This window comes from Pantherophis guttatus, chromosome 3 (genome assembly GCF_059756535.1).
Source record: "Pantherophis guttatus breed Tessera chromosome 3, ASM5975653v1, whole genome shotgun sequence".
In the NCBI taxonomy this organism is placed as follows: Eukaryota; Metazoa; Chordata; class Lepidosauria; order Squamata; family Colubridae; genus Pantherophis; species Pantherophis guttatus.
The window spans coordinates 209,685,754-209,713,008 of NC_142065.1; the positions used below are offsets into that span (position 1 = coordinate 209,685,754).

Sequence of the window (27,255 nt, forward strand, 5' to 3'; positions counted from 1 at the left end):
TGTCTTGGTGCATATGCTCTCAGTGTACATAAAAGAAAAGATACATTCATCAAGAATCATAAGGTACAACACTTAATGAGAGTCATAGGGTACAAATAAGCAATAAGAAAACAATATCAATATAAATCGTAAGGATACCAGCAACAAGGTTACAGTCATACCGTCATAAGTGGGAGGAGTTGGGTGATGGGAACGATGAGAAGATGAGAAAATTAATAGTAGTGCAGACTTAGTAAATAGTTTGACAGTGTTGAGGGAATTATTTGTTTAGCAGAGTGATGGTGTTTGGGGAAAAAACTGTTCTTGTGTCTAGTTGTTCTGGTGTGCAGTGCTCTATAGCGCTCTATAGTTTTGAGGGTAGGAGTTGAAATAGTTTATGTCCAGGATGCGATGGGTCTGTAAATATTTTCACAGACGTCTTTTTGACTGGTGCAGAATATTTTTTACTGGTATACCAGATATTTCCAAATTTTAGTTGCTCTACAAATATATTCATTTATGACTTTGTTAGCAATAAAAGATGTTAAGGAAAATGAATATATACTCAAATTAATCTGTCGGTCAAGCTGACATAAGTAATTTCTGTAAAAAGTTCCTATGTTAAATTGTGTGAATTAGGAGACATATTTTTCAGACATGTCAATTAAGAGCCTTGATAGTACAGTGGTTTAAGCACCCTGTCATTAACACAGCTGCCTGCAATTTACTGCTGGTTCGAATCTCTCCAAGGCTCAAGGTTGACTCAGCCTTCCATCCTTTCTAAGGTGGGTAAAATGAGGATCCAGTTTGTGGAGGCAATAAGCTGACTTTCTATAAATATACAAAAGTATGAAGGCTATTGCTTAACGCATTGTAAGCCGCCCTGAGTCTCCGGAGAAGGGCGGCATATAAATCAAATTTTTTAAAAAAAGCTAATGATTAACTAATAAAGTATAAATGCCTCGAATTTTGTAAGTGGCCCTTTTCCAGCCTTATGGGAGGACCCATCTTTGCTTGGACAATAAAATATGTTATTTTATGAGAGTTGGAGTCCTGCACACTGGGCCCAACCTAGAAACCATGCACAAATTCTTCTAAAGAAGCTTGATATTCAGATGCAAAGTTCAAGCCACATTCAAAAATGCTAGGGAATTCCCGAAGTTTGGCATTCAAACAAATCAGCTATGAAGAGACACATAGATAAAAGTCACACTTACACATCACTGAAGAGACAATAAAAAACATAGGAAGGGAATAAAAAAGAGCAAAATACATTCCCTCCAATACTCAGATAAACAGGGAACAACACCCAGATTATGGCTGTATAAATTTGAATAATAAATAAATATAAACAAGCAGCAAACCTCACCCCCACTAGCACTGATGATGTTACCTAGTTGAATAATGAGACGTCTGCAAGCAAATAACCACAATCAGAGAGCAGCAAGAACGTCACAGTTCAACCCTGAGCTTAATTTTTTCTTTTCTATTGCACACAAATTGCAGTATAGCAGAAAGCATTTAATGTAGACCTTGGCATTTTATGGCCTGGGTGCCGTATCTGGCCCTCTGGTTATCTTCCAGCCTGCAGTGTTGGTGGCAGGGTACAAGGGTAGCTGCAGAAGGGTAGGGGGCATAGGAGGGGGTGGGAGGCCAGGAGTGGGGCGGTGGCAATTCTTCACAACAACCCTAGTTTCTCATGTGGTCCCTTGGGAAAATTTATTCTCCATTCCTGATTTAATATCAGTTACACAATCAATTATTGCCAGGCTGATCACCTACCTTTATGTGGCTGAAGTCACCAACTTTAGTGGCTTCCTGTGGATTCATAGGCTTATTTTCTATACGTGGTTTTATCACTTGTCGAAACGGACTGGAAAGTGGAAAACCACTCACACTAATTCCATCTACAAAATGGGGAAAAAGTCAAAATTACTATATTTTATTTTCTGGGATACTTTCCAGATTCTTATCTAAAGATTGTATTTGCCTGGTATGTTTTCCCATAGTTTACTAAGCTCAACTTTCATTGTTCAAACGTTAAACTGAACTATAGTCAACAAATATCACATATAAGGCTAAAATCTAGTTGAATAATTTTGGTTCTATATGGTTCATGAACAGAACCGATAAATTTGAATGTTTTACAATTTCTGGATTGGAACTCTTTAAACACGTTCACTCATGCCCTCGTCACTTCCCGCCTGGACTACTGTAACGCTCTCTACATGGGGCTCCCTTTGAGGAGCACCCGGAGGCTCCAACTAGCACAGAGTGCGGCCGCGCGGGTAGTTATGGGAGCGACATGGCGCTCCCATGTAACACCTCTCCTGCGCGAGCTGCACTGGCTCCTGGTGGTCTTCCGGGTGCGCTTCAAGGTTTTGGTTACCACCTTTAGAGCGCTCCATGGTTTAGGGCCTGGTTATTTACGGGACCACCTGCTGCCGCAAACGGCCTTCCACCGGCCGGTACGCTCTCACGGAGAGGGACTCCTCCGGGTGGCGTTGGCCAAACAATGTTGGCTGGTGGCCCCTAGGGGGTGAGCCTTCTCTGTGGGGGTACCTACTATCTGGAGTGAGCTCTCCCCGGAGATATGGAGGATCCCGGATCTACGCACCTACCGCCGCGCTCTCAAGACCTTTTTATTTCACCAGGCTGGTCTGGCCTAACCTCTCCCATTCTCTTTTTAATGTAAATTTTAATGTAAATTTTAATTTGTTCTTAACCTGGGGTTTTAAATTTGTCTTGGGCTAAATTGATTTAATTCGATTTTACTTCTGCTCTTAAATTTTTGTATTCTATGTGTTTTATCTTACGCCTGTTCACCGCCCTGAGTCCTTCAGGAGTAGGGCGGTATATAAATCAAATAAAATGAAAAAATGAAAAATGAAATAATGTGTAGAAGAGAAGATGAACTGAAGTTTGAAAAGAATGGAGGAATAAACCCAAGAGAAGTGCTGGAAGAATTGCAAATTGCTACTAAATCAAAACTTGATCTTTTGTTCTGCGATGTGATTGGAAATTGTAGCTAATTCAGAACTAAACATGCTAGATAATTTGACCATGTGAAGACAAAAAGCACAGAAGTCCAAAGCTTTTTCATAATTGGAATAATATGCTTTGGCAATACTTTATTCTAAAGCAGTATTAAAAAAAATTGAGGGGGAAGAAATCGATATATTTTTTTAAGTAATATAAATGCTAAGTCTACATGTGACCAAATAATGCAATATTCAATAAATGTTGAATGGGTATTTATTAGTATGAATTATCCCCAGCATTAATTTTTGTCAAATAGCGTAATATTAATAACCAGACTTAAACATAAATGTGACATTATATTATACCAAGAATCTTTTACAAGTGATTTGCATAATACTTTATATTTGCCATTCTACATATTATAGAAGTGACTAAAAGCCTGCCTTTTAAAATTCATATCCTAACAGATATTTATTGCTATGCCATCAAAATGATTGACTTTTAAACGAGCAGCTTTTCTCCAAAAGGGAAAAAAAGTGACCACAGTTTATTAATCTGTTATTTCAAAGGCGAAAAATGGATTTCAACCTTTAGCTTTGATCCAATTTAAATAAATATCAACTAGCTGTTATATTAGTTGCTGTATCTGATATTGATTGCTTTTGATATTTATTTTGCATGTTACGTTTTAACATGACTGATGTAAATTGGGATGCGTGGCACTAGTATCCATTTGCAATTCGAGTAGTCTACAAACTCAATTAGGATAAATAAATCAGCACCGAGAACTTTGTTAGATTCCTTTGCACTTCTTAGAAAAAGGAGTTAACCGACTGCTTTTGAAGTGCAGGCGAACAGTCCTGACTCTAACCCAGAAATGAACTGATTGTTCAACGAGAACGAGAAAAATAAGCACAACAAACAGAAGCCAAAGAGTTCATTTTCCAATCCTAGAGTAACTGGGATAGGAAGGTGCTTTCCAGTTCCTTGTGCACCTTCTCCAATTTGCTTATCTGTAGTATATAAGAACACAAGTCATATGAAGGACTAATCTGCCATTATTTTCTCCCGCTGTGTGTGAGAGGGAGAGAGAGAGAAAGAGAAAGAGAGAGAGAGAGAAAGAGGAAGGAGGGAAAGGGAAAGGGAATGGGAAAGGGAAGGAGGGGGGAGGAGAGAGAGAGAGAGAGAAAGAAAGAGAGAGAGAGAAAATGATTGATTTCATGGCTCAGAAAGCAAGATCAAAGACTAGCCCAGTCCTTTTCTGCTCTAAATAGGGATAGAATATCAGTTTAATTTAGTGATTTAACACCAGGCTAGAATGTGGGAAACTTATGAATTCAAATCCCGCCTTACCCATGAAAAACAGCTAAGCGACTTCGGGCTAGTCACTCTCTCTCAGCCCAACTCACCTCACAGGGTCGTTGTGGGGAAATAGGAGGAAGGAAGGTATGTTGGATATGTTCACCACTTAAGAGTTATTTGTAAAAATTATGAAGGCAGGATACAAATAAATAAAATGAAATGAATTAACATTGCTTCCATAAGCAAATCTCAGAGAGGCCGGAACGAATTTCTCTTCGGGGCAAGGGTTATTTTCAAATACATTATATCGGTCTAAAACTTCAGTCTCCAAGGACGATACACCTTCATCCTTGAGATTTGTTAACTTCTCCAATCAAATAGCAAATGACTTTTAATCTAAAATCCATTACTGTAGAAGAAAGTAATTAACTTACCTTTATTAAGACTGGTTTAATAGTAAATAATTTATAAGGAAGTCGAAAATAAACACCCTGTATTTAGTACTGTGACTCTTAATTAAAATATGAAGTCGTTAGATTTTATCAATATGTGACAATACTACTTTTGTCTGGAAGAATTTGTGGAGCACCAACCGAAACTTATAAATTATGCAGACAGTATTTCTCTTGCATTATTGAAAGTATCAGGTTTATGAGATACTGTGCAATGCAGCTTTTCAATTACATTCTAGAAAATGCGGAAAAATGATTTTCTCTCTGCTTTATTATGTAAAAGTAAACTTAGCAATGTAAAACCAACTCAGGAGGTCTGTTCCTCTCTCATCTTTCATTGGGTCAATGTGTTGGAATCTGACACCGAGTTACAAGTCTTTTCCAAGGAGCGAAGAGGCAAATGAACAGCTGGCCTTCAGAAGGAGTGAGTTCTCCATCACTGGAGGTTTTTTAAGAAGAGACTGGACAGCCCTTGTCTCAAATTGTATAGGGTCTCCTGCTTGAGCAGAGGGTTGGACTAGACCTCCCAGGTCCCTTCCAGCTCTATTCTGCACTGAGATCAGCCTTGAATTTTGCTATCTAGAAAGGAGCCCAGAAGGAACCCACCCTAACCCTTGCACAGGGTATATCTGATAGTTATGCAGAGTCTGCTTTAGTCTGGCAAGATTCCTGCCTATGGGCAACCCAGAATAAAGAAACTACTGGGAGAACTTCACAGTGTTGTACTTTGTTCCTTGTGTCTGGCACAGTGGTGGGTTGCTCCCGGTTCTGTCCGGTTCTATAGAACCGGTAGTAAAACCGGCAGGAGGCTCCACCCACCTGTTCGGCCCCAGCTACGGATCCCAAAGAACACAGCACACATAAAGTTTGTACAAAACTTAAATTTACTAAAATAACTTAGTCTTTTTCAAAACAAAGGCTGTTAATAAACTTTCTTAACAGCCTACAAGAAACCAAAGATAAAGTCATCACAACCTTACTAAGGTTGGCAGAAAGCCCAGAAGCAATTTGTAGAGAATCCAGATGCGAAGTAGAGTGAACTAAAGTTGTTCCCTACAAATTGCTTCAGTCGGTGTTCCTCCTTAAATAGGCTAAGGGAGTGGCCAATTAACCCCAAGCCTTACTCTCGAGGAGACCTCTTCCTGAGGAGCCACTCCTGCCTTTTGGCCGCTCTGCGCGCCCGTGCATCGAGAAGAGGCTCCTCCTCTTCGTCCTCTTCACTTATGGGAGCTTCTGAAGGCCCTGGCTGAATCCTCGCCTCTGGCACCACATCTTCTCCAGCCTCCTCATTGTCTGACTCGGGTGCCAGCTGCACAGGCTGCTGGTGCAACACCACACCAGCCTCCTCGCTGTCAGAATCAGCTACAATCCGCACAGGCCACAACACCACCTGCCACAATGTCATCATGGGTCATCTGCGCATGCGCAGAAGTGTGCACGCTCTCCCGCTGCGAACCGGTAGTAAAGGTAAGTAGAACCCACCCCTGGCCTGACATCAATACAGTGGAAGGAGTGTTTCACAGGAAAACTAGACAAGGCAGGCAAAGCCTTGTTCTGGAGCACATCTTCTGGAGTTCTTTTCAAGACCTTCATATTAGTCCTGCTCTGGGTCATGTGACCAAGAGGAAGGAGAGAGAGAGAGACTAGGCAGCAGCATTCCAACCCAGTCCCCAAGTGTCTTTCCTATAGGAAAGGGAAAAAAAAATATTTCCCTGTTTCTTCTTACTCCACATCAATGTTCTGCTTTGGTTTGGACACCTATTCCCCTAATGCACGGACAACTGACAAGACCCCTTACACAGCTTCTTTGCATCGCTCCATTAGGCTGGTATCAATAAAGGTTAAATTGGCTTAATCCACTAACTTTCAGAGAATTTCACCCAAACCAGACTGAGGGTTAAACAAATATGGACTTTGTGATGCCACCATGGCCTTCCAGAAAAGGAGCTAATAGCAATCATGAAACCTCGCCAAGATTTTTGCTGCTAAATTCATGGGATTACCAGGCCCTTCTGGATGATGAGAGTTTTAAAATAGCTATTTAAATAGCTATTGCAATTTTCTCATAAAGATGATCTGGTTGAGCTAACGATGGGATGGAAAAGCAGGACTAATATTTCTTGTATTTTCCCCAAATCTTTCCAAGTTGGACGCTAGTGGCCAATTATCATCTATCAACCTGTTCAGGGAGTTACATTTGTTCCATAGGTTCTGAAGCAGCTTAAGAGCAAGTTGCTGAAAAGCTCTCTGCTTCTATGTGAGCCTCTGAGATTTTGCATTCTGAGAAAACCTTCTGCTTATTTACTTGGCAGCATTTTGGAGGACATTGTTTTAAAAATGTAGAATCATCTTTCCAGTGAGAAGAGATTTCGGTTAAAGATTTTTATTTGCAAAATATTTTTTTTTCCCTATCAGCCTAACTGCAGTCCTCCCTCGTAACCATTGATTTTATTATTCTTAATTTTACACATGATGATATTTACCATTTTATTGGCCTTGTTAGAATTATTTTAATGTAAATTCCATTTACGTGTTTAGTAAAATGAAAATCACTGTGTATGTTTTAAAACAAATAAGCCATATATATGTTTTATAGACGACAATGAAAATTATTCACACCGTTCAGCTCCCAAATATGGTAATTTTAGTTAATGTAGCGCATGGCATTTCTTGTTACCTTGTTCTCCTAAGTAACATTTCTTTGCATTGTAGTATGAATTTCTAGACTAGGGTGGTTTTAAAGAGTTCTGGGGGGGAAATTAAAAATGGCTCGTCTAGCCCACAGTTACCACAATTTATGCGCTTATAACAGTACAATACCAAACAGTTCATAATTCAAGCAGAGAAGGAAGCTGATTTCAAATATATAGACAAATGCAGTCCATCCTATCATTTTATAATTTTTTTCTCTTTCTTTTTTGCTTTCCACACGCACGACAGGAGGAGTAAGAACAGAAGTCCATTACCTCCCACTATGGACTATGATGTTTATGTACTCTTGATGGAACCCTCCACTGGGTGCGAATGAACCGTGATCTTTAAAAGGAATTACAAAGAGGCTTTAGTAGGAGGGGATGCCTTAATCAAAATGATAATGGCAACATGACACCATGGCAATGCAATTTTTACCCTTCTCATATGGACATGCAATATCATGATCCAGTTACAAAGCAGACAAGGTTTGTAAGGCAACAGTGAACCACTGCTTTTAGCATTTGTTGTGCACTGCCTTGAGTTGCTAGTCCTTTATATTTGGAAAATGATCAAAACTTGATTGTTTTCCCAGTTCAGAAATGTACATAGGGACAGGGTGGGTGGGGCAAAAGATAAAAGCCGGGGTTCACTGTTGCATTACAAACCTTGTCTGCTTTGTACACGGATCATTTCTGAACTGGGAAAACAATCAAGGTTTGATAGTTTTGCAAAGAGAATTATTTGCAAAATTAACAACAAACTATTAAAACAACGAATCTAAAAACCACATCTAAAATATAAAAATGGATATTAACAATATATATTAAATTAGAGAAGCCTGTTCAAAATTAAAATGTAGCCATTGGTATTAGATAAAACTTCAAACCCACCATCATTCAGATCTTGCAGAAGGTTTTCATGACAGGAGAAATCAAGCTTGACTTTAATATACACAGTAAATACAGCAACACTTCCCGGCTTTAAAGGAAACTGGGAGAGTGTATCTTCTAGATTCCAACTCAAGAAGTCACCAAACAGTTTTCCTAAAATAAAAACATGTAAACGGAAACACCATTAATGGATATCCCTTCAATAAAATAATCCAATGTTAAAGACACATACTCCTGCTTTTGCAGAGATATTGATATTTTTAAATGTTTTCCATCATCCTTCAATATTTTTGTAATGCAACAAAAATAAGGTAAATACTATATATCCACTATTTTCAGGAACAAATTGGGAAGGTTTTCCCCTCCTAATCAGGTTAACAGAATATAAAAATTGCTGACTTAGAATGTACTCTAAAATTAAGCTTCATCTGATGCTGAATTAGATTTCCATAAAACATATTTAAAATGGTAAGCCTATATTATATTATTATCTGAAGATTTGAACTGCCAGTTCTTGACTTTTGCTCTTTAGTTGTATATCGTCAGTCTTCATAAACTTAAGTCTTCTACTTCCACCCAAGGTAATAAGAATGATGATTCCTATATTTCAACTCAGAATATGATTTTGGAGTGGGGAAAACAGTTTCCTCTGCCCTAGTCAAAACCATCCTAGAACGAACTAGAAATTCTTCACAGTATGCGATGTATTTAAAACATGTATAAAATTGCCTATTGGGAGATTTTAAAAATGGCATTTATTAGTGCAGATAAATCTCCCTGCTTGTAAAGCACAAGAGCCTTCAATCTATCCTGATGTAGTATTCAAATTGAAATTTGTCTTTATGTCTGCATGAATGACAGTTACATTAAGAGCTAAAATTTCCCCGTGCAGGTGTGCCACTTATTTTAATACCCAACTGCTCCTTAGCAAGAAAGAATGATAAAATAAAAAAAGAGGGCTGTGAAAATATCTACAGACCCTTCATATCCTGGACATAAACTGTTTCAACTTCTTCCCTCAAGATGACGTTATAGGGCATTGCACGCCAAAACAACCAGACACGAAGACAGTTTTTTCCCTCATGCCATCACTTTGCTAAACAACTAACTCCCACAACACTTGTCTTATGCCCTGGGATGTCAAACCATCTAGTAGGGCTAGATTACTATTATCCTTCTCATCTTTCCTATTACCTATTTCCTTAGCTTCTTATGACTATAACTTTGTTGTTTGTATCTTTTGTTTACGTTGATTGCTTTCATTAGTATCCATTTACGATTTATGTTGATTGCTTATTTAGTATCTTGTGACTATCACTGGATGTTGTATCATAGGATTTATGATGATTGTATTTTATGATTATAATTATGATTTATCACTTGTATGTACACTGAGAGCTTCTGTACCGGAGACAAATTCCTTGTGTGTCTAATCACACTTGGCCAATAAAGAATATTTCTATTCTATTCTATTCTATTCTATTCTATTCTATTCTATTCTATTCTATTCTATTCTATTCTATTCTATTCTATTCACAAAGGAAGATGTCTGTTAATCTGTGGGAAAGATGAGGAAAGGAGTACTGGATTCAAACTGTGGTGATTTAAAAGACATAAAGTAATCTGCTTTATCCTTATAGGAATCATTGAATGTACATAGCCAAATCTTATTCTGTGAGGTTCAAGCCAATTACAGGGAACTGGCACTCATGGATAATCTTTACATGACTACTGCGAAGCATGAGAGATGAGTAGCATATACATTTATTAAGTAAATAAAACATATAAATTACTTTAGAAACCAATCAGCTTCTGCTGTTCAGCAGCAAAGTGCTCTTCAGGAAGAAATATATACAGAATGGAATCTACAGTCCACCTATAGTCCACATGGCATAATGTAACACCTGTATCTTATAGTCTTATATATCTTATATGGTATACCTTTTCTTTAAGCTCAAGAGAGATAGAACTTAACGGGTTTGAATCCCATGTAACAAGATCTGACTATGAACATCTGGAATAAGAATAAAACCAATCATATACTACATCATGATGGTTATTGTAACTGAAAACCCCACACAATATATACACTGTATGCAAAATAGAGGAATCCCTCCCCTCCAAGGGGAATGGTGGAAGTACATGGGGCCATGATAAAATGTACCATACTTTTTGGAGTATAAAACACACTTTCCCCCACTAAAAGAGGGTTGAAATGTCAGTGCATCTTATAGACCAAATACGCCCATTTTTGGCCTCCTGAAACCCCACCCCACATGTCCTGCTTTTGCCAAAAATGGGATGTACAGAGGGTTTGGGAAGCCTCCAGAGTGCTCCTGGGGGCCGGGGAGGGCAAAAACTGGACATGCGGAGGCCAAAAACTATTCTTTTTCTTGTTTTCCTCTTCGAAATCTCGAAATAAATACAATAAACAAAACGCAGACATGGAGAAGTTAAAGGGATATGGTCTTCAACTGATTCTAGGAAAGCGACAGAGTGTATAGGAAATGCAATTCCAATTAGAAAAAGAAAATGGAAAGAACAAAAAAGAATAGAAACAGAAAGAACATTCCAGCAGATTGGGGGCGAGGGGTGGGGAGCAGAAGTGATTTAATAGCAATTGGGAAAAACAAGAATATTAACCTTTTACGTTGACCATTTTGGATGTAACCTCCAGCTTCTCCAGAGGTTCTGTTCCAATATTTTCAAGTTTAATGATGAGTGGCTGAGTCTCTCCGTTGTACAGCTGGACAGACACGCTGGTGGTAATTTCATCCCCCGAAGAAGGCTGAAGTGTACGAGCAGACCTTCAAAAATGGTAGGAGAGATACCAGTGGGTAATGCATCAGTGGTGGGTTTCAAATTTTTTTACTACCGGTTCTGTGGGTGTGGCTTGATGGGCATGGCTTGGTGGGCATGGCAGGGGAAGTATACTGTAAAATCTCCATTCCCACCCCACTCCAGGGGAAGGATTCTGTAAAATCTCCATTCCCTCCCCAATCCAGGGGAAGGTTACTGCAAAATCCCCATTTCCTCCCAATCAGTTGGGACTTAGGAGGCAGAGAATAGATAGGGGCAGGCCAGTCAGAATTTTTACTACTGGTTCTCCGAACTACTCAAAATTTCTGCTATTGGTTCTCCAGAACCTGCTGAAACCCGCCTCTCTAATGAATGCATGATTAAAAAATGAATCCATATATTATTTACAATACATTCACAGATAGCTTTTCTTTCCATTTAATTGTGTCCAATTCCCTGAGACTGGACAAGTCCCTACAGTATCCTTAGCAAGCTTTTTCAGAAATGATTTGCCATTGTCTGCTTCCTAGGGGTGAGAAAGTGTGACTGGCCCAAGTCATCCAGCAGGCATCGTGCCCAAGGTGGGACTAGAACTCACGGTCTCCCTGTTTCTAGTCTGAATGCCTTCATCACTACACCAAGCTGGATCTCTCAGATATCGCTAGATGTTTTTAAAGTATTAATAAACACTATCACCTAACTGAACATTATTAATAACATGGGGGTGATGGAGGAAAAAAGATCAAGCCAAAAACGATCACTCTAATGGCAGAAGAAATGTTTACCCATAATCAGTTTGGCACTACTATTATTGTTCTTCACCTGCCACGCCTGAAGATGGGGACCGCAAGAGCTACAACTGTGGGTAGGGAATTTTATTTTGGAATCTAAAGTGCAAACTAAGTGAAACTTCATTTTGAACCGTGATAAAGAAAGATGCAATTAAAGTTAACTTCTGCCCCTGAGAACTGACAAAAGTGTTAACACTCAAAACTAATTGGGATAAAATCAAGGCATTGCTTATCCTTCTGAGGTAAATTTAGTACAGAGAAACAAGCATTTTAACCCTCCAAAATAAATTAACAAAAAAGTCAAAAACACATATGAGCTCCTGTAATGAAACAGCTCACTGAGGTAACAGTATAGAAAATATATTATATATTATTTCTCATACAATATATTTCTCATACACACACACATACATGTACATACTCAAAAACACAAACATGCATATATACATATATACATATACAGGTAGTCTTCAACTTATGATCACAACTGAACCCAGAATTTATGTTGCTAAGTGAGAAATTTGTTCAGTGAGTTTTGTCCCATTTTATGACTTTTTGGCCACATTTTTTGCGGTTGTTAACTTAATAACTCACTTTTTTCCAGTGCCACTGTAACTTTGAATGGTCACTAAATGAACTGTTGTTAAATTGAGGATTACCTGCATATATATACACACGCAAACACACAGACTCGTACACATAAGCATCAACACACTGTTCTCCTTTACAAAGTGCAATCTCTTAGCCATGACTTTGACCAGTCATTTAGAATCCCTTTCTAAATACAGTTTCAAGCAAGTTTTAAAAGAAAACCATGCTGAACATTCAATTCAGGATGAATATTAATATTAATAATAATAATAATAAAAAAAAAAAAACAAGCAGGGAAAATTGCCCCAAAACGTGTTTCCAAAATTTGTAGGGCTCCCCCAGAGCAAAGCTGGAGGCTGCAGAGGTAAGCAAGAGAAATCTCACTGTAAGAGCATAAATCCATGCATGAACCATACAGTCAAGATAATTTTCTCATTGCAATCACTAAAGGTTCCACTTATAAATAACTTTTTTTTTTTATCTCAAAGTAGCAGGACTCAACTATATTGCATTTGAAAGACTCATCCATTTTAAAATGATTTATAATACAGCACTGGGGCAAATACAATTTCATTATTTAAAATCTGGTTTGAGAGAAAATAAGTTCACCCTCGGGCACTTTCACTCTCTATCAACTCTTAACATTTAGGTGACGGGTTAAGATATTTTTGTTCCCTTTTTTCTATAATTGCAGGAAAAGTGCAGGAACAGAAGTTGAAGAAAAATAAAAAGGTGCTATTTCAATGAACCTGTTTTTTAATATTAAGAAGAAGCAGCATTTATAATTATTCTGATTTATTTTTTAAAAAGGAAAAAAGTTTGTGTTTTAAACATGTCAGAGTGCACACAGCTAGTTTGAGATAACCCAGGAGCAAAATACAGTACACAGAGGTTTTTCAAACAGTGGTTTATGTCTTGGCGATGTTTCGACGAAGTCTCATTCGTCATCTTCAGGCTGGTGTTTTCGGCTTCGTGCTTCTAGGAGCAATGTGTGATCGCAGCTGTTTCTTCCTTTTAACTGGCAGTTAAAAGGCCTAGAAGCACGAAGCCGAAAACACCAGCCTGAAGATGACGAATGAGACTTTGTCGAAACGTCGCCAAGACACTTCCAATTTTACGCAGGAGAAAACCCGAATAACCAAAGACCTACATACAAACACACGCGAAAACCTCAGAAAACACACACACACACACACACACACACACACACACACACACACACACACACACACACACACACATATATATATATATATATATATATATATATATATATATATATATATATATATATATATATATAAAATGTTTTTCCTCTAGCCAGGTAAGAAAATAGATAGATAGATAGATAGATAGATAGATAGATAGATAGATAGATAGATAGATAGATAGATAGATTCTTCTTACTTTTCGTAGGTTTTATGTGTGTTTTTCTTTTAGAAATATATATATATTTCTCTTTAGCCAGGTTCTACCTACGTAAACCAAGATATTATGCAGCCCTAGTTCAGTGAAATCACAATTCACTAGTTTCTGGGCTTTTTTTTTTCCTCCTGGCAGCCAGCAGACCTTACATTCAATACATTCAATTAGTAGGCACATATTACTAGTCTAATAGTTCTTCAGATATTGAGAAACGTACTCAAAATTTGCCAAAACATCAGAATTCTTACCTGGGTAATGAAGTACTGATTTGCAACCTAGGTAAAGATGGAATGACTTCCACTGTACAACCACTAGTCTTTATTCCTGGCAGTTTATCCAAAAGGCAATCACTGAAGACTCCGAAGACTGAGGTACGATAGCCTGTCACCATGAGAAATCAGTCAGAGATTGAGCAGAAATAATCAATCATCCAGCACAAATGGAAAATCTACTACAGCTGTTAAGAACCAGATTTATTTAATTTGTGGAAAATGTACTGAAGACCGAAGGGACTAAGTGCCAGTTGGACGTATTTCTAGTTTGGATACTGCACAGTTAAAAAAACATTACTAGGAGAACCATTACTAGGCTAAGGAACCTCAAACCTCAGCTAGAATTTTGATATTAAAACATGCTATTTTATTGGCTAAATGCAGAGAGATTAAGACGATTTAATTGAGAATCATTTTCATTCTCAAGTCAATATAATAGCTTGGTGAAATCACTAATAAATGTGGCTCAGATCATTTTTTTTCCTTTTAAGGCAGATTTAAGAACTTTTTCATGGCCAACAACTAATTAATATTATTATAGTTGACACACAGTCAGCAAGATAGACTGAATTTGGTCTAATTTATCCAGCTATCACATCCTGGGGAAGGGACACAATAGTGGTATTACTGAAAGTGACAAAGGCAAAATTTGTGGGCTATCACTTGAGGTAAATTTACCACAGAGAAACAAGTATTCATATTGTTTGCTTATTTTGACAACAAAAAATACTAAATTTGGCGAGTAGTGCCATAGAGTCTCAGCACCCTGAACTTGTGGGTATGGGATTAATAACAAATGGGGCTGCAAAAAATATGTATTCTGCAGTTTGCTCATCTTTTTTAAGGCTCTAGAAATCTATTCCTAACATACAAGATAAAATAAAAAGCAGGGCTTAGAAACTAGCACAGGCAGACTATTATGGCACAGTCCTTCTGCTGTTTCTTTTCACTCTTCGTTAATCTGCCATTTACAATTTACTGAAATAATTACGTTTCAAACACAACAACAAAAATAACTACATTACAAAAGCTAACTGATAGCTAAATTTCAAATCACACATCAGTCTGGCAGTCATAAATCAGGTCACAATATTTTCTCCATTTCATCATAATCTATAGCAGGGGTCCCCCAACCCCTTGGCTGAGGCCCACCTCCGGGCCTTGAGCGGTTCGGAACTGGGCCACGGAAGTGGCGGGCGAGCATGTGCGCGCATCCCCACTTGCACAAACAGTGGGGGAGCATGGGTGCTCCATTTGTGCGAGCGGCAGGCACATTTGCCCGCTGCTCACGCAAATGGAGTGCATGCACATGCGTGCTTGCCCATCGCTCACGCAGAACCAATCCCTCTCCCCCTCCACCCCCCACCATCAATTCACAAAGCCGAAAAGGTTGTAGAACTCTGATCTACAGTCAAGATTACAGTTTTGGTCATCACATTTGCAGAGGACTTTAATATAGGTAGACCTCAACTTACAACCATTCTTTAAGACCCTGTTCGAAGTTACAACAGTACTGAAAAAAGTGAGTTACACTTTTGTGTACTGCACCAATCGTCACAGCATCCTCACAGGCACATGCTCAAAATCAGGCCCTTAGCAACTGGCATGTATTTAGGATGACTGCAGCATCCAAGTGATCATGTGATCACCATGTTTGCACCTTTCTGAGCCAGCTTCCCAAAGTCAATGGGGGAAGACGGATTCACATAAGGACTGCACAATTCAGTTAACAACTGCAGTGAAGCATTTAACAATTACAGCAAAAAGGTCACAAAGTCAGGCGCAACTCAATTCGACACCTGCCTTGTTTAGCAATGGAAATTCTGGTCCCAAGGACATCTTGTAACAGATTCTTTGGGTTATTAGCTTCCTAAATGATTTTCTTGAAATGTGGCGATGAAAACGTCATCCTTTTCATTCCTATTTAGGATGTAGTAATCCTATCAACTTGGAGAAGAACAATTCTAGCCTCATTAAAAAAAAAAATCAACACAATCTGAAATGGTTTGCAGCAGCTTACACTTCTCAATGTAGAGAAAAGCCTGTTAGCAATCTTTACCATTAACGTTGATCTGGCCTGGGGACTGAGGAACACCAACAAGTGTCACAGGATAGAGACCAGATTCTGCAGGTAAAGAGAGAGCTGCAGGGAGGGATTCAAACTCAACGCCGCTCGTCAGTAGTCCCTGGGAATGTAAAAAGCAAATTCAATTTAATTCTGTTAAGCAAAAAGCATACCGAAGGGAAGACTTTATATTATGCCCTTACGCTAATAAAATTATCCTTTAAAAATATTTGAGTAGTTATACTATTAGGAGTTGTAATCACTCTTCCTAATTTCCTTCTGACAGTTGCATTTTGAGGGCTTATTAGATGTATATTATTGTATGTTATCTTGCTGAGCACATTTGTAGAAAGCCATTCATATACACTATTCATTCTGCGGAAAACTTTCCTAATTTACCTGTACAGGTAATTTACATTACCTGTAGAGCAACTGGCTGAAGGGAATGATTATGAGAAGAACCTGAAGTGTTGGCATTTGCGTTGTCAGTTTCATCTTTAAAAATCCCTTTTTAATATCTTATTAAAATCCTTTTTTAATATCCTATTAGTTTATACAACTCATACTGTTGATGTGCTAATTCTATCATCATCATCATCATCATCATCATTATTATTATTATTATTATTATTATTATTATTATTATTATTATTATTCATATTTCTATGCCGCCCACTCTCCGAGGACTCTGGACGGCTTACAACAATTGACAGTATACTAAATAGTATATTGCCCCCAACAATCTGGGTCCTCATTTTACCCACCTCGGAAGGATGGAAGGCTGAGTCAACCTTGAGCCAGTGAGATTTGATCTGCTGATCTGCTGAACTAGTAACTGTGACAGCAAAACTTTATTGCAAGGCATAACAAAAAAAGTTAAGATTTTCTTCAAATATAAATGTGATATCAATGCTATGTATATGTAGATGTGTCTATGTGTTCCATATACATTTTCAAAATAAAAATGTTAGTACAAAGTGAAACAGGTGTTATTCTAATTGTTACCCAGCCGAAAAAGGATAAAAAACTACCTAACAATAAATAGGTACAGCAATGGAACATCTATCTAGGAAGACTGTGGGTTTTCTATCTCAAGGTTTTTGAGAAGAAGTTGGGCAATCATTTTTTAAGGGTGCTTTGGTTTTCCTGCACATTGCAAGGTCTGGATTAAATGATCATATCAAACCACAATTCTATGGTTTTATGCCTCATCCTATTTGGAAAGGTGAGAGGAATTATCTCAGTGAGAAGGTATTATAACAATCACCATAAAAGCTTTCCCTTTTATAACAAATACCCTCTCATCAAGCAGCAAAGTCACCAAGTTTGGTTATGAACCCTTTTCTACTTAATCTCAATGATTCCAACAGTGTATTTTCTAGGCCATACATGGGTGCAACTGTAACCTCTTAACAACCAGCATTCATTCTTGTACATCTTGGTTCTGAGGATAATTGTGCATCCACCCACCATCTGTGTTTTTAAACTTATCAGTTGGGTATGCAAAATAGAAGCCACTTTCCAATGTAAAGACGTTCTGAAAATACAAATGCAGCACAGTGCCTCCCACTACAAATCCCAGTCAGTTCTGAAGAATACTGTGGCTGATGGTATAAAAAGTACATGGATGTCTATGGAGTTTCTCAGTCATCCAGGTCATGGTTGTCCCAAAGGTGCTGTTTTCAAGAGGCAACTGGATTTCTGGTTTTTCTTTGAAGACGTTTCGCTTCTCATCCAAGAAGCTTCTTCAGCTCTGAAGCAGCTTCTTGAATAGGAAGCGAAATGTCTTCAATGAAAAAAAAAAAAACCAGAAAGTCCAGTTGCCTCTTGAAAAAAGCACCTTTGGGATAAATACATGGATGAATGCACCACCCCCATCCTGGCTCTGCCACAGGTAACCAGCAAGAGTGACCAATTCTGTCTTTGTATTTATACCTATATCTTCTTTCTGAAGGTAGGCTGAAATTGGACAAGAGGCTGTCATAAAGAAGAGGGGGTCAACCTGTTCGCCAAAGCAGCTGAAGTCACGACAAGAAGCAATAGATGGAAACTAACCAAGGAGAGAAGCAATCTAGAATTAAGCAGAAATTTCCCAATAGTGAGAACAATTCATCAGTGGAACAACTTGCCTCTAGAAGTTGTGGGTGCTCCTTCACTGGAGGTTTTTAAGAAGAGATTGGACAGCCATTTGTCTGAAATGGTATTCCTGACGGAGCAGAGGGTTGGACTAGAAGACCTCCAAAATCTCTCCCAACTCTGTTATTCTGTATTGTTATCATTTCCTCCAACTGTGATCTATCCACCTTCTCTACAATCTTGACAATAAAGGGAAGACTGGAAACTGGCTGATAACTGTCCAAATGAAAGGATTCAACAATCGCTTCTTCAGGAGGGGAAGTACCACCATCTCCTTCCAGACTGGAGAGGACCCCCCCCCACTCCTCAAAGAGGAAGACACCATCAGTTGGTGTTGTGGCTCTCCAGGGGTCAGCAGAGCTGACAGCAGATTTGGGGTTGAGTGAGGAGGTTGGGGAGGAAAATGGGCCAGTCCAGGAGTCTGGGGAAGGCTCTGATGAGGGCTCTGCATCGGAGGCAGACAGGGGGCCAGGGTCGTATGCCAGTTATCAGTTGCCTTCTGAGTCAGACATCAGTGAGGCAGACGAACAGCTGGAGCCTGTTCCCAGTGTGTGCATGTGCAGAGTTGCCAGATGCAGGGAACAGCTAAAGAACAAGGGTCAACTTGGGAGTAAGGCCACAGGTGGATAATGAATGGCCCCTCCCAGAGGGAATAAAAGAGGAGCGAAAGGGGAGTGGAGTTTGCAGGAGACAATTAGTTCACTGAATTGGTTCGTGACTCCTTGCCAAGTTTTGAAGATATCGGCTTGGCAGCTCCCCAAGCCAGATAAGGTTTGTGACTGTAAATTCTCCCTTGAAAGATTTTGCTGGATGTGAACGAGAAGAATTCACAGGAAATTAATAAAAAGAGGTTTTTGTCGGGACAAAGAGTCTGCTTTATGCTCTTGGGAAGCATGAAGGTCATGAACAGTTGGATCCATTCCTTAGTCCTCTCCCAGGGAGCCTTATCTATCCAGGAGGGGCCAGAACAGTTTAAATCAGTGTTGATTTAAACAGGTTAAAAATATGTGGTTCCTTTTAAACGCAACTATTAATACATGCCAGGAATTTCAGTAACAGTAGTCTGAACCACATTACTTATTCACCGAAAACTTTGAGAAATATATTTTATACCTACAGCACAAAACATATATTTGACAAATGATTATGCCAACTTTCAGGAAAGCAATATAAACATCACAAATACAATCATCAATGTCATTTGCCATAGAAAAAGTTTTATCTTCAGCATCTTTCTTTAGTGGAATTTTATTGGATTTTTTCCCCCACTTTCTGACGTGTGGGAAAAAGGATAATTCATATTAATGTTAAAACTTTTCTCCATAATACATTCATATATATCATTTTTATAACGCTGATGAAACTGTACATTTTATTAAAAATATACAAAAATGACAAAGTAAAGCAGAAAGATGACAATGTTTATGGCAATATACATAACAAAGATCCCTTTGCCTCCTTACCACATAATATTAGACTTTAGGTTTATCTCTGTTAATTACTGAGTTGTACATTTAATTCAAACGTAAATAAAAATTGCAACTACAATAGAGGATAATGTTCCTATAATAGAGGAACATTTCTACAATTTGCAAACAGAACACACTGGATCTTGATCTACCTAGATTTGAAAACATATTAACCAATGTTACTACCAAAGTACCAACCTGACCTCCCACGAGAGCAGCTGTGGAAGAACATAGCTTACTATAGATGAGCACACACTGCAGTGGGAGTGCGACAACTTGCCACAGCCAATTCGCTGCGGCAAACTCTCTGCGGCCAACTCAACATGGCCATGTTGCCGCGGGACAACTCACCACGGCCAATTCGCTGCAAGACAACTCGTTGCAGGACAATTTAACAATTCCATTTAATTATTTAAAATAAATAAACATTATTTTAATTTTTGCCATTCACATTTCATTCTGCCCCTCCTTTTCCATCCTTTCTTTAATGATTCCATTCCACCATTTCTTTGATGTTAGTGTAACTCTTGTCCCACAGCGAGTTGTTCTGCAGTGCATTGGCCATACCAAGTTGGCCATAGCAAATTGGTCATGATGAGTTGGCCGTGGTGAGTTGGCCGCGGCGAGTTGGCCATGGTGAGTTGTCACCAAAACCAGAAATAGACAGTCTATACAACATCTTCCAACAAAATGGATACAGTACTCACAAAACTTGTACTTGTGCCTGACCACTACAGTCCAAATAACATATGCTATTAAAAAAATAGCACTGCCATATGTCAAAAGATTGCAGAAAAAAGACCAGAATACAGCAACCAACACTCAGAGTAAAGTAAAAATAAGTAAAAATTAACATCAGACTGACAGTCAAGCAGAAAACAAAACCTTAATGAAAGAACTCCAAAGGAAAAAAAAAAAAACATTCCCACCAAAACTGGCAGGACAAACCTATATGTAAACAGGGAACAAACTCCACTCCACACAAACTAGTACTGATGATGTTACCTAGTGAGGGAATGAAACATCTGGAAGCAGACAACCAAGCTAGAGAGTACCAAGGTCTTCAACCCTGAGCTTCATATATTCTTTTATTTATTTTATTTTTTTATTTTATTTTTCAATTTATATACCGCCCTTCTCCCTGAGGACTCAGGGCGGTGCACAGCCAGAATTAAAAACATGAAATACAAATATTAAAAACAATTAAAATCTATATAAATTTGACCCAAAATTTAAAAAACCACAAACCAATTAAACATTTAAAAATTTTAAAAAATTTCTTCCTAAGCCAGCCCGGCTTGCTGGAAAAAGTGGGTTTTAAGGGCACGGCGGAAGGCACTGAGGTCTTGGATTCTCCCTATCTCTGGGGGCAGCTGATTCCAGAGGGTAGGTGCCCCCACAGAGAAGGCCCTCCCCCTGGGGGTCACCAGCCTACATTGTTTGGCTGATGGCACCCTGAGGAGGCCCTCTCTGTGGGAGCGCACAGGTTGATGGGAGGTTGTCGGTAGCAGCAGGCGGTCTCGAAGATAGCTAGGCCCTATGCCATGGAGCGCTTTAAAGGTGATAACCAACACCTTGAAGCGCACCCGGAAGACCACTGGGAGCCAGTGCAGCTCGCACTATTCTCATCTATTAAAACTTTAAAAATACGAGTAGAGTTTGTATTCAAGGCACGCTATGGGCCTCATCTGCCAGGGTATTCCAGCTGGTGGGGTCCAGGAGAAGAGCTTTCTCTGCTGTTACGCCTGCCCTCTGGAACATCTTGCGCCACCCCACCCCAACTCACCCCGAGTGACGTCAGCTTCCACCCTCCTGACCTTCCGTAAGAGCCTAAAGACCTGGCTCTACCAACTGGCTTGGGGCTCCAATGGGAGGCTTTCACATTGGGATGGTTGATAGATTAACTTCTAGCCCGATGCACACCTAACCCATGCTGCTGCTCCAGAGATGTTCGGACACAACATAAAGGATTCCTTCTTTAGATTCCTCAGCCTTTTTAATCCCTTCCATGAACTGTCCCATTTCACCTTAACTGTAGCTATCACTAACATTGACTCCAATGCTACCCATATAGCTAAACCCAAATTAGGCTTTATGGTGAAACAGGATGCAAACCGTACCATATTTTCTACCCGGAGTTCAAAGGGCATCGGATTGTACACCATCAGCTGAACTTCACAAACGTCTCCCTGAACCCATTGAAAATCTACAGAAGAAATAAACAGAAAGTTAGTTTTCCAGACAAGACACACACTTAAGCAGAGACTGGATATTGTGATCGCATGTGGCTCAGTGGTGAAATCTAAAATTGGTTATTACCGGTTCTGTAGGTGTGGCTTAGTGGGAGGGGTAATGTGACTAGGTGGGCGTGGCCAATTTTTTTTTTTTTTACTTTTAAAACCATTTTTTACATGTAAAACCATGTAAAAAAATGCTTTCAAAAGGCTCTGAGATCCCAGCTGAGTTGCCTGATCGTCAGAGGGTTTTTAAAAAACCCTCTGCAGATCAGGCAACTCAGCTGGGATCGTCAGAGCCATTTAAAAGAAAAAACTTTTTTTCTTTTAAATGGCTCTGACGATCCAAGCTGAGTTGCCTGATCGGCAGGCAACTCAGCTGGGATCGTCAGAGCTTGGATTGTCAGAGTTTGGCTTGTCAGAGGCATTTAAAAGAAAAAAAGCCTCTGATGATCGCCCGGCTTAGCTGGGCATGGGGGGCAAGGGCAGGAATTTTTGCTACCGGTTCTCCGAACTGCCCACCGCCATCGCTACCTACTCGCCCGAGCCGGTCCGAACCAGGAGCATTTCACCCCTGATGTGGCTATAGATTGTCAGCGTCACGTAAGATTCCAACATATAGGACAAAACTCCCGAACACCTGGTCCGTGGACAGATACTGGGTCACATAAGCAGCAGGCAAATACCCGAAGCTTCATTTGTGCATGCACGAGATTAGGTTGTGCATGCAAAACCATGTCCTTCTCCCCTCCTGCCGCTGCCACCCACCCCCATCACTGCCAGTCCGCGGAAAGGTTGGGGACTGCTGATATAAGATCTTCACAACGCTGTTCTTAAGGGTAAGTATAAAAAACTTCCTTAGACACTGTGTCCTTGTGGAGAAGGCTCTATTGAATACACAGCCTATGCTGTTATACTGTGCCATTTATAAAGGCCTGCCTCATAACTTCCTATTTATTGAAGTACCCACATAATTCTCATTTATTTTATGTACAATTGCAAACAGCATAATTCCATTTTCTTGATAACAGCACAGTGTTTTTCTATACTTTTTGTAAAACAACGTGTCTTGATTGCCTCAATTATCCAGTTACATTTTAAGGTTTAAATTAAAAAAAAAAAAAGAAAACTTTAACGTTTGCATTTTATTTTATAAGAAACCGAAAATGTGTCTGTTTTGTTAATGTGCAGATTTCTGGTTAATGGTAGTAATAAATACATTCTAAGCACTTGTAACTATTTTCGGCCTGCTCTCACTTTAGCAAACTTCTGCCGATAAATAAATAAATGTTAATAGCATAAACAGCATATGGCCTAAATCATCCATGGTGTATGGTAAGCGTGAGTTTTGTTCACACTTTACACATTGGAGATACATTATGGAAACACATTAATGCATACCTGTTATCTAGGCTAGAAAAGGCCATTCATTAGAATGTTATGCCATCTAGCATCTTTGGAATACAGGTAGTCCTCGACTTACGGCCACAATTCAGCCCAAAATTTATGTTATTAAGTGAGACATTTGTTAAGTGAGTTTTGCCCTATTTTACAACATTTCTTGCCACAGTTGTTAAGTGAATCACTGCAGTTGATAAGTTAGTAACCTGGTTGTTAAGTGAACCCTGGCTTCTCCATTGACTTTGCTTGTCAAAAGGTCACAAAAGGGGTTCACATGACAAAAGGGGCGCGAGCAAGCAGAAGTGGGACGGCAGCCATGCGGGTCTTCCTGGATGGGGTTGATGGTGCCGCGAGGCGAAGCAGGTATCGGGGCGCATGCGGGGGGGCCCACACATGCTTGCGGGGGGGATGAGGTACATGCGAGCGGCTGTGCATGCATGCGTGGGGAGCCAGCCACATGCACAGGGACTGCACGCATGCGCAGGGTGCATGCGCAGGGAGGCGCGCATGTGTTGCATTTTGGGGGCTTGCATGCACTTTGGGCACTTGGACCGGACACTGCTATATTTATTATTTATTTATTTTATTTTATTAAATTTTTATACCGCCCTTCTCCTGCTGGACTCAGGGCGGTGCACAGCCAAGAGTAAAAAACATCCCAATACAAAATTTTAAATTTGAAAAGAATTAAACAAATTTTGGCCCAAAATTTAAAACCTCCCGACTAAAATCCATTTACAATTAAAAATATCTAAGGGGGGGGGGGTTACGCCAGCCCGGCTTGATGAAATAGAAAAGTTTTGAGGGCACAGCGAAAAGCACGGAGATCTGGTATTCTACGTATCTCCGGGGGCAAATCGTTCCAGAGGGCAGGTGCTGCCACAGAGAAGGCCCTCCCCCTGGGGGTCGCCAGCCGACATTGCCTGGCTGACGGCACCCTGAGGAATCCCTCTCTGTGGGAGCGAACTGGCCGGTGGGAGGCTATCGGCGGCAGAAGGTGGTCCTGTAAGTACCCAGGTCCCATGCCATGGAGCGCTTTAAAAGTGGTAACCAACACCTTGAAGCGCACCTGGAAGACCACCGGAAGCCAATGCAGCTCGCGCAGGAGGGCTGTCACATGGGAGCGCCCCATCACTCCCTTAATCCCCCGCACGGCCGCATTCTGCACCAGTTGGAGCCTCCGGGTCCTCCTTCACTATGGCATATTATGATATTAAGAAGTGAACGCTATCCAGATAATGGTTTATATAAACCACACAGTGTAAATGTTTGTTCCATTCTCAAAACCACAATAATTTTACAAGTAAAAAAAAAAGGCCACATTCAATAAAGCAGTGGTAACCACTGCAAAAAAAAATTGCCCAATTTCCCATTCTTCCTTTACTGCAGTTGTAACTTAAGCACAAGTGGGGAAAATTTTAGTTCTGCTTATTTGAAATGGACCAAGTTACTACATTTGTGTTTTGACTATGCCTGATTGAATAACCATATTAAAAACTATTTTAGGGATAAAATCCAGCACTAAACTATTAATAAGTCTTTTAATTGTACATTGTCCAGAGTCTCTCTGTGAACAAGATGCAGTCTTCCAATAAATAAATATAAATAACTGAAAACAAATCTAATTTCATATTAATACCAGAAGAGAGTTATATAATATTGAAATCACTGCAGAAAATTAATAAATACTTCTGTACTATAAGGTCTGACTCAGGCTAATATCAGGCACAACTTCATCAGTGAATGGTAATAATAATAATAATACCAATAATAATAATGATGATGATGATTTATTAAACGCATATGCTGCCGAACAACCAGCCATTTGCAAATTGTTAGAAACATTTAAAAAGTAAGCAACACAAAAAAACTCCCCACAAAAGAAAAACAGATGTAAAATAAACTTGGATGGGAACAAAGAAAAAAATATATTACCGGACAGCAAAACTTACTGTCTCAAGCACAAATAATTTTACATAACCTGGTAAAAGCTCTGCAAAAAATAAAGCAAGCTCAGAGATCACCAACAATTCAGCAGATCTCTCTACGAATTCACCTAAAGTATAATGAGATACATTTTTTGTGTGTGTGCATATTTTAGGAATATTTTGGGAAGTGAGATAGAAAAGGAAGCCTATTTCCCAACCAGCAGGTGTTTCAATTACGAAGTGTTTAAAAGCATTTTTACGCAACATTTTATGCAGGTCGGAAGGAGATGGCAGAATTTGGAACTGAGGTGTGAACACCAGCTGTACTTAGATAATCTGGCAAAACACAAAAGTTGCTGCACACCATTTTGCCTTGTTTTAAATGAACTGGTATAAGTAGGCTAGAAATAAACTTAACTTATTTCAGGAATCTAGGACCAATTTGTTTAAAAGGTCTCAATACATTTGTAAAAATATCAAAAGGACACATTTTTATGAAGGATTCTTACAGTCAGTCTATAATTCTTCCACTACATATTGTAAATCAAGGTTCGTGTGACAATTGGCTAGCGACATACCCTACAAACAAAGCTGGATACGTCTGTGCCAAGCTGTCAATTTTATCATCAAGAAAAGGAAATAGCATATTGATCCCAAAATTGGCAAATCGCGATTTGGGTCAATTTGCAGCATCAGAGCCAGAAAACAAGCCCCAGCGAGATACTGCATGTAAAAACGAGAATGCAAGTTAAAAAAATAATGAGCTTCTCACCTATTTTTTTGCTTTGCTCCTCTCCATGACTGTGAGCGATTATTGGCGAATATATAAAGGGACTTTTCGTTGCCATGTTCTGACCCAGCAGGCTTTTCATTTTCTGTGGCCGAAGGCTAACGGGGAGGTTTAGGAGCTTGACAGATCTGTTCAAGGAACAAGGGATTGTTTTTATGTACAGCGGCTACAAAATTCAAATTTAGGAGAGACAATTCAAATGACAGATACAATAGCATGGATTATCAGCATGATAGACACTAATTATAGCTTTTCTTTCCATCTGTCCTGATCTCTTTGCCCACTTCTTATAAATTCACCATTTAAGAACAGTAACAGTATAAAGCTTTTATGTAAAATGATAAGATACATGACAATATTAGAACTCCCTAGTGAACTCCGAATAGAAACACCGCATTAATGACTTGGAAACCATAAAAACAATGAAGAGGATCGTTCTATCAATTCAAAGTTACTTATGTATATACAATGCGATGAACCTAATTGGATGTAAAGCAGATCCAGTAAATGAGTCACTGAGACTCATTAAAATACAAAATTTCAAGATGTGCCCTAAATATGACTAAATATTGATTCAATGCACATTCAGGATTATTAATAATAAAGAAGCTTGGATGAGAAGCGAAACCTCTTCAAAAGAAAAAAAAAAAACAAGGAAGACCAGTTTGCCTCCTCAAAAATCATCTTTGGAACAACCACAACCTGGATGACTGAGAATCTCTACAGACTTTTATTAATTTCTGCTGCTCCAATGATTTCTTTTGCCTCCAAACAACCAAGACACGTCTGTAAACATGGACATCACCAGATGGAAAACACCGAGATCAAAATGATTGTACTATTGGTAAAGGTGGTGGATTATCTCCATTATAGCATCCAAGACATGGCCAGGTGCTAACTGTCTAATGCAGTGATGGTGAACCTTTTCGGCACCGAGTGCCCAAACCAGAACGTGTGTGCATGAACGCACAGGAGCGCCGGAAACCCGAAGACCAGCAGGATGGTGCGCATGCGTGCGCCGACCAGCTGGTGTTTGGGCTTCCAGCGAGCGCATG

General features: G+C 39.4%; 1 protein-coding gene across 5 annotated transcripts in view; it reads right to left on the bottom strand.

Annotated features, from left to right (window-relative positions):
- The window catches only part of TRAPPC9 (trafficking protein particle complex subunit 9), a 330,633-nt gene that overhangs the window by 263,928 nt on the left and 39,450 nt on the right, over nt 1-27,255 (bottom strand). For all 5 annotated transcript variants that reach the window (XM_034436032.3, XM_034436031.3, XM_034436033.3 and 2 more), the window contains 7 exons: nt 26,183-26,328; nt 21,968-22,053; nt 16,237-16,363; nt 14,154-14,286; nt 10,943-11,106; nt 8,300-8,452; nt 1,762-1,886 (listed from right to left, as the gene is read on the bottom strand). In XM_034436032.3, coding sequence (XP_034291923.1) covers nt 1,762-1,886; nt 8,300-8,452; nt 10,943-11,106; nt 14,154-14,286; nt 16,237-16,363; nt 21,968-22,053; nt 26,183-26,328 — 934 coding nt within the window. The remainder of the gene's footprint in view (nt 1-1,761; nt 1,887-8,299; nt 8,453-10,942; nt 11,107-14,153; nt 14,287-16,236; nt 16,364-21,967; nt 22,054-26,182; nt 26,329-27,255) is intronic.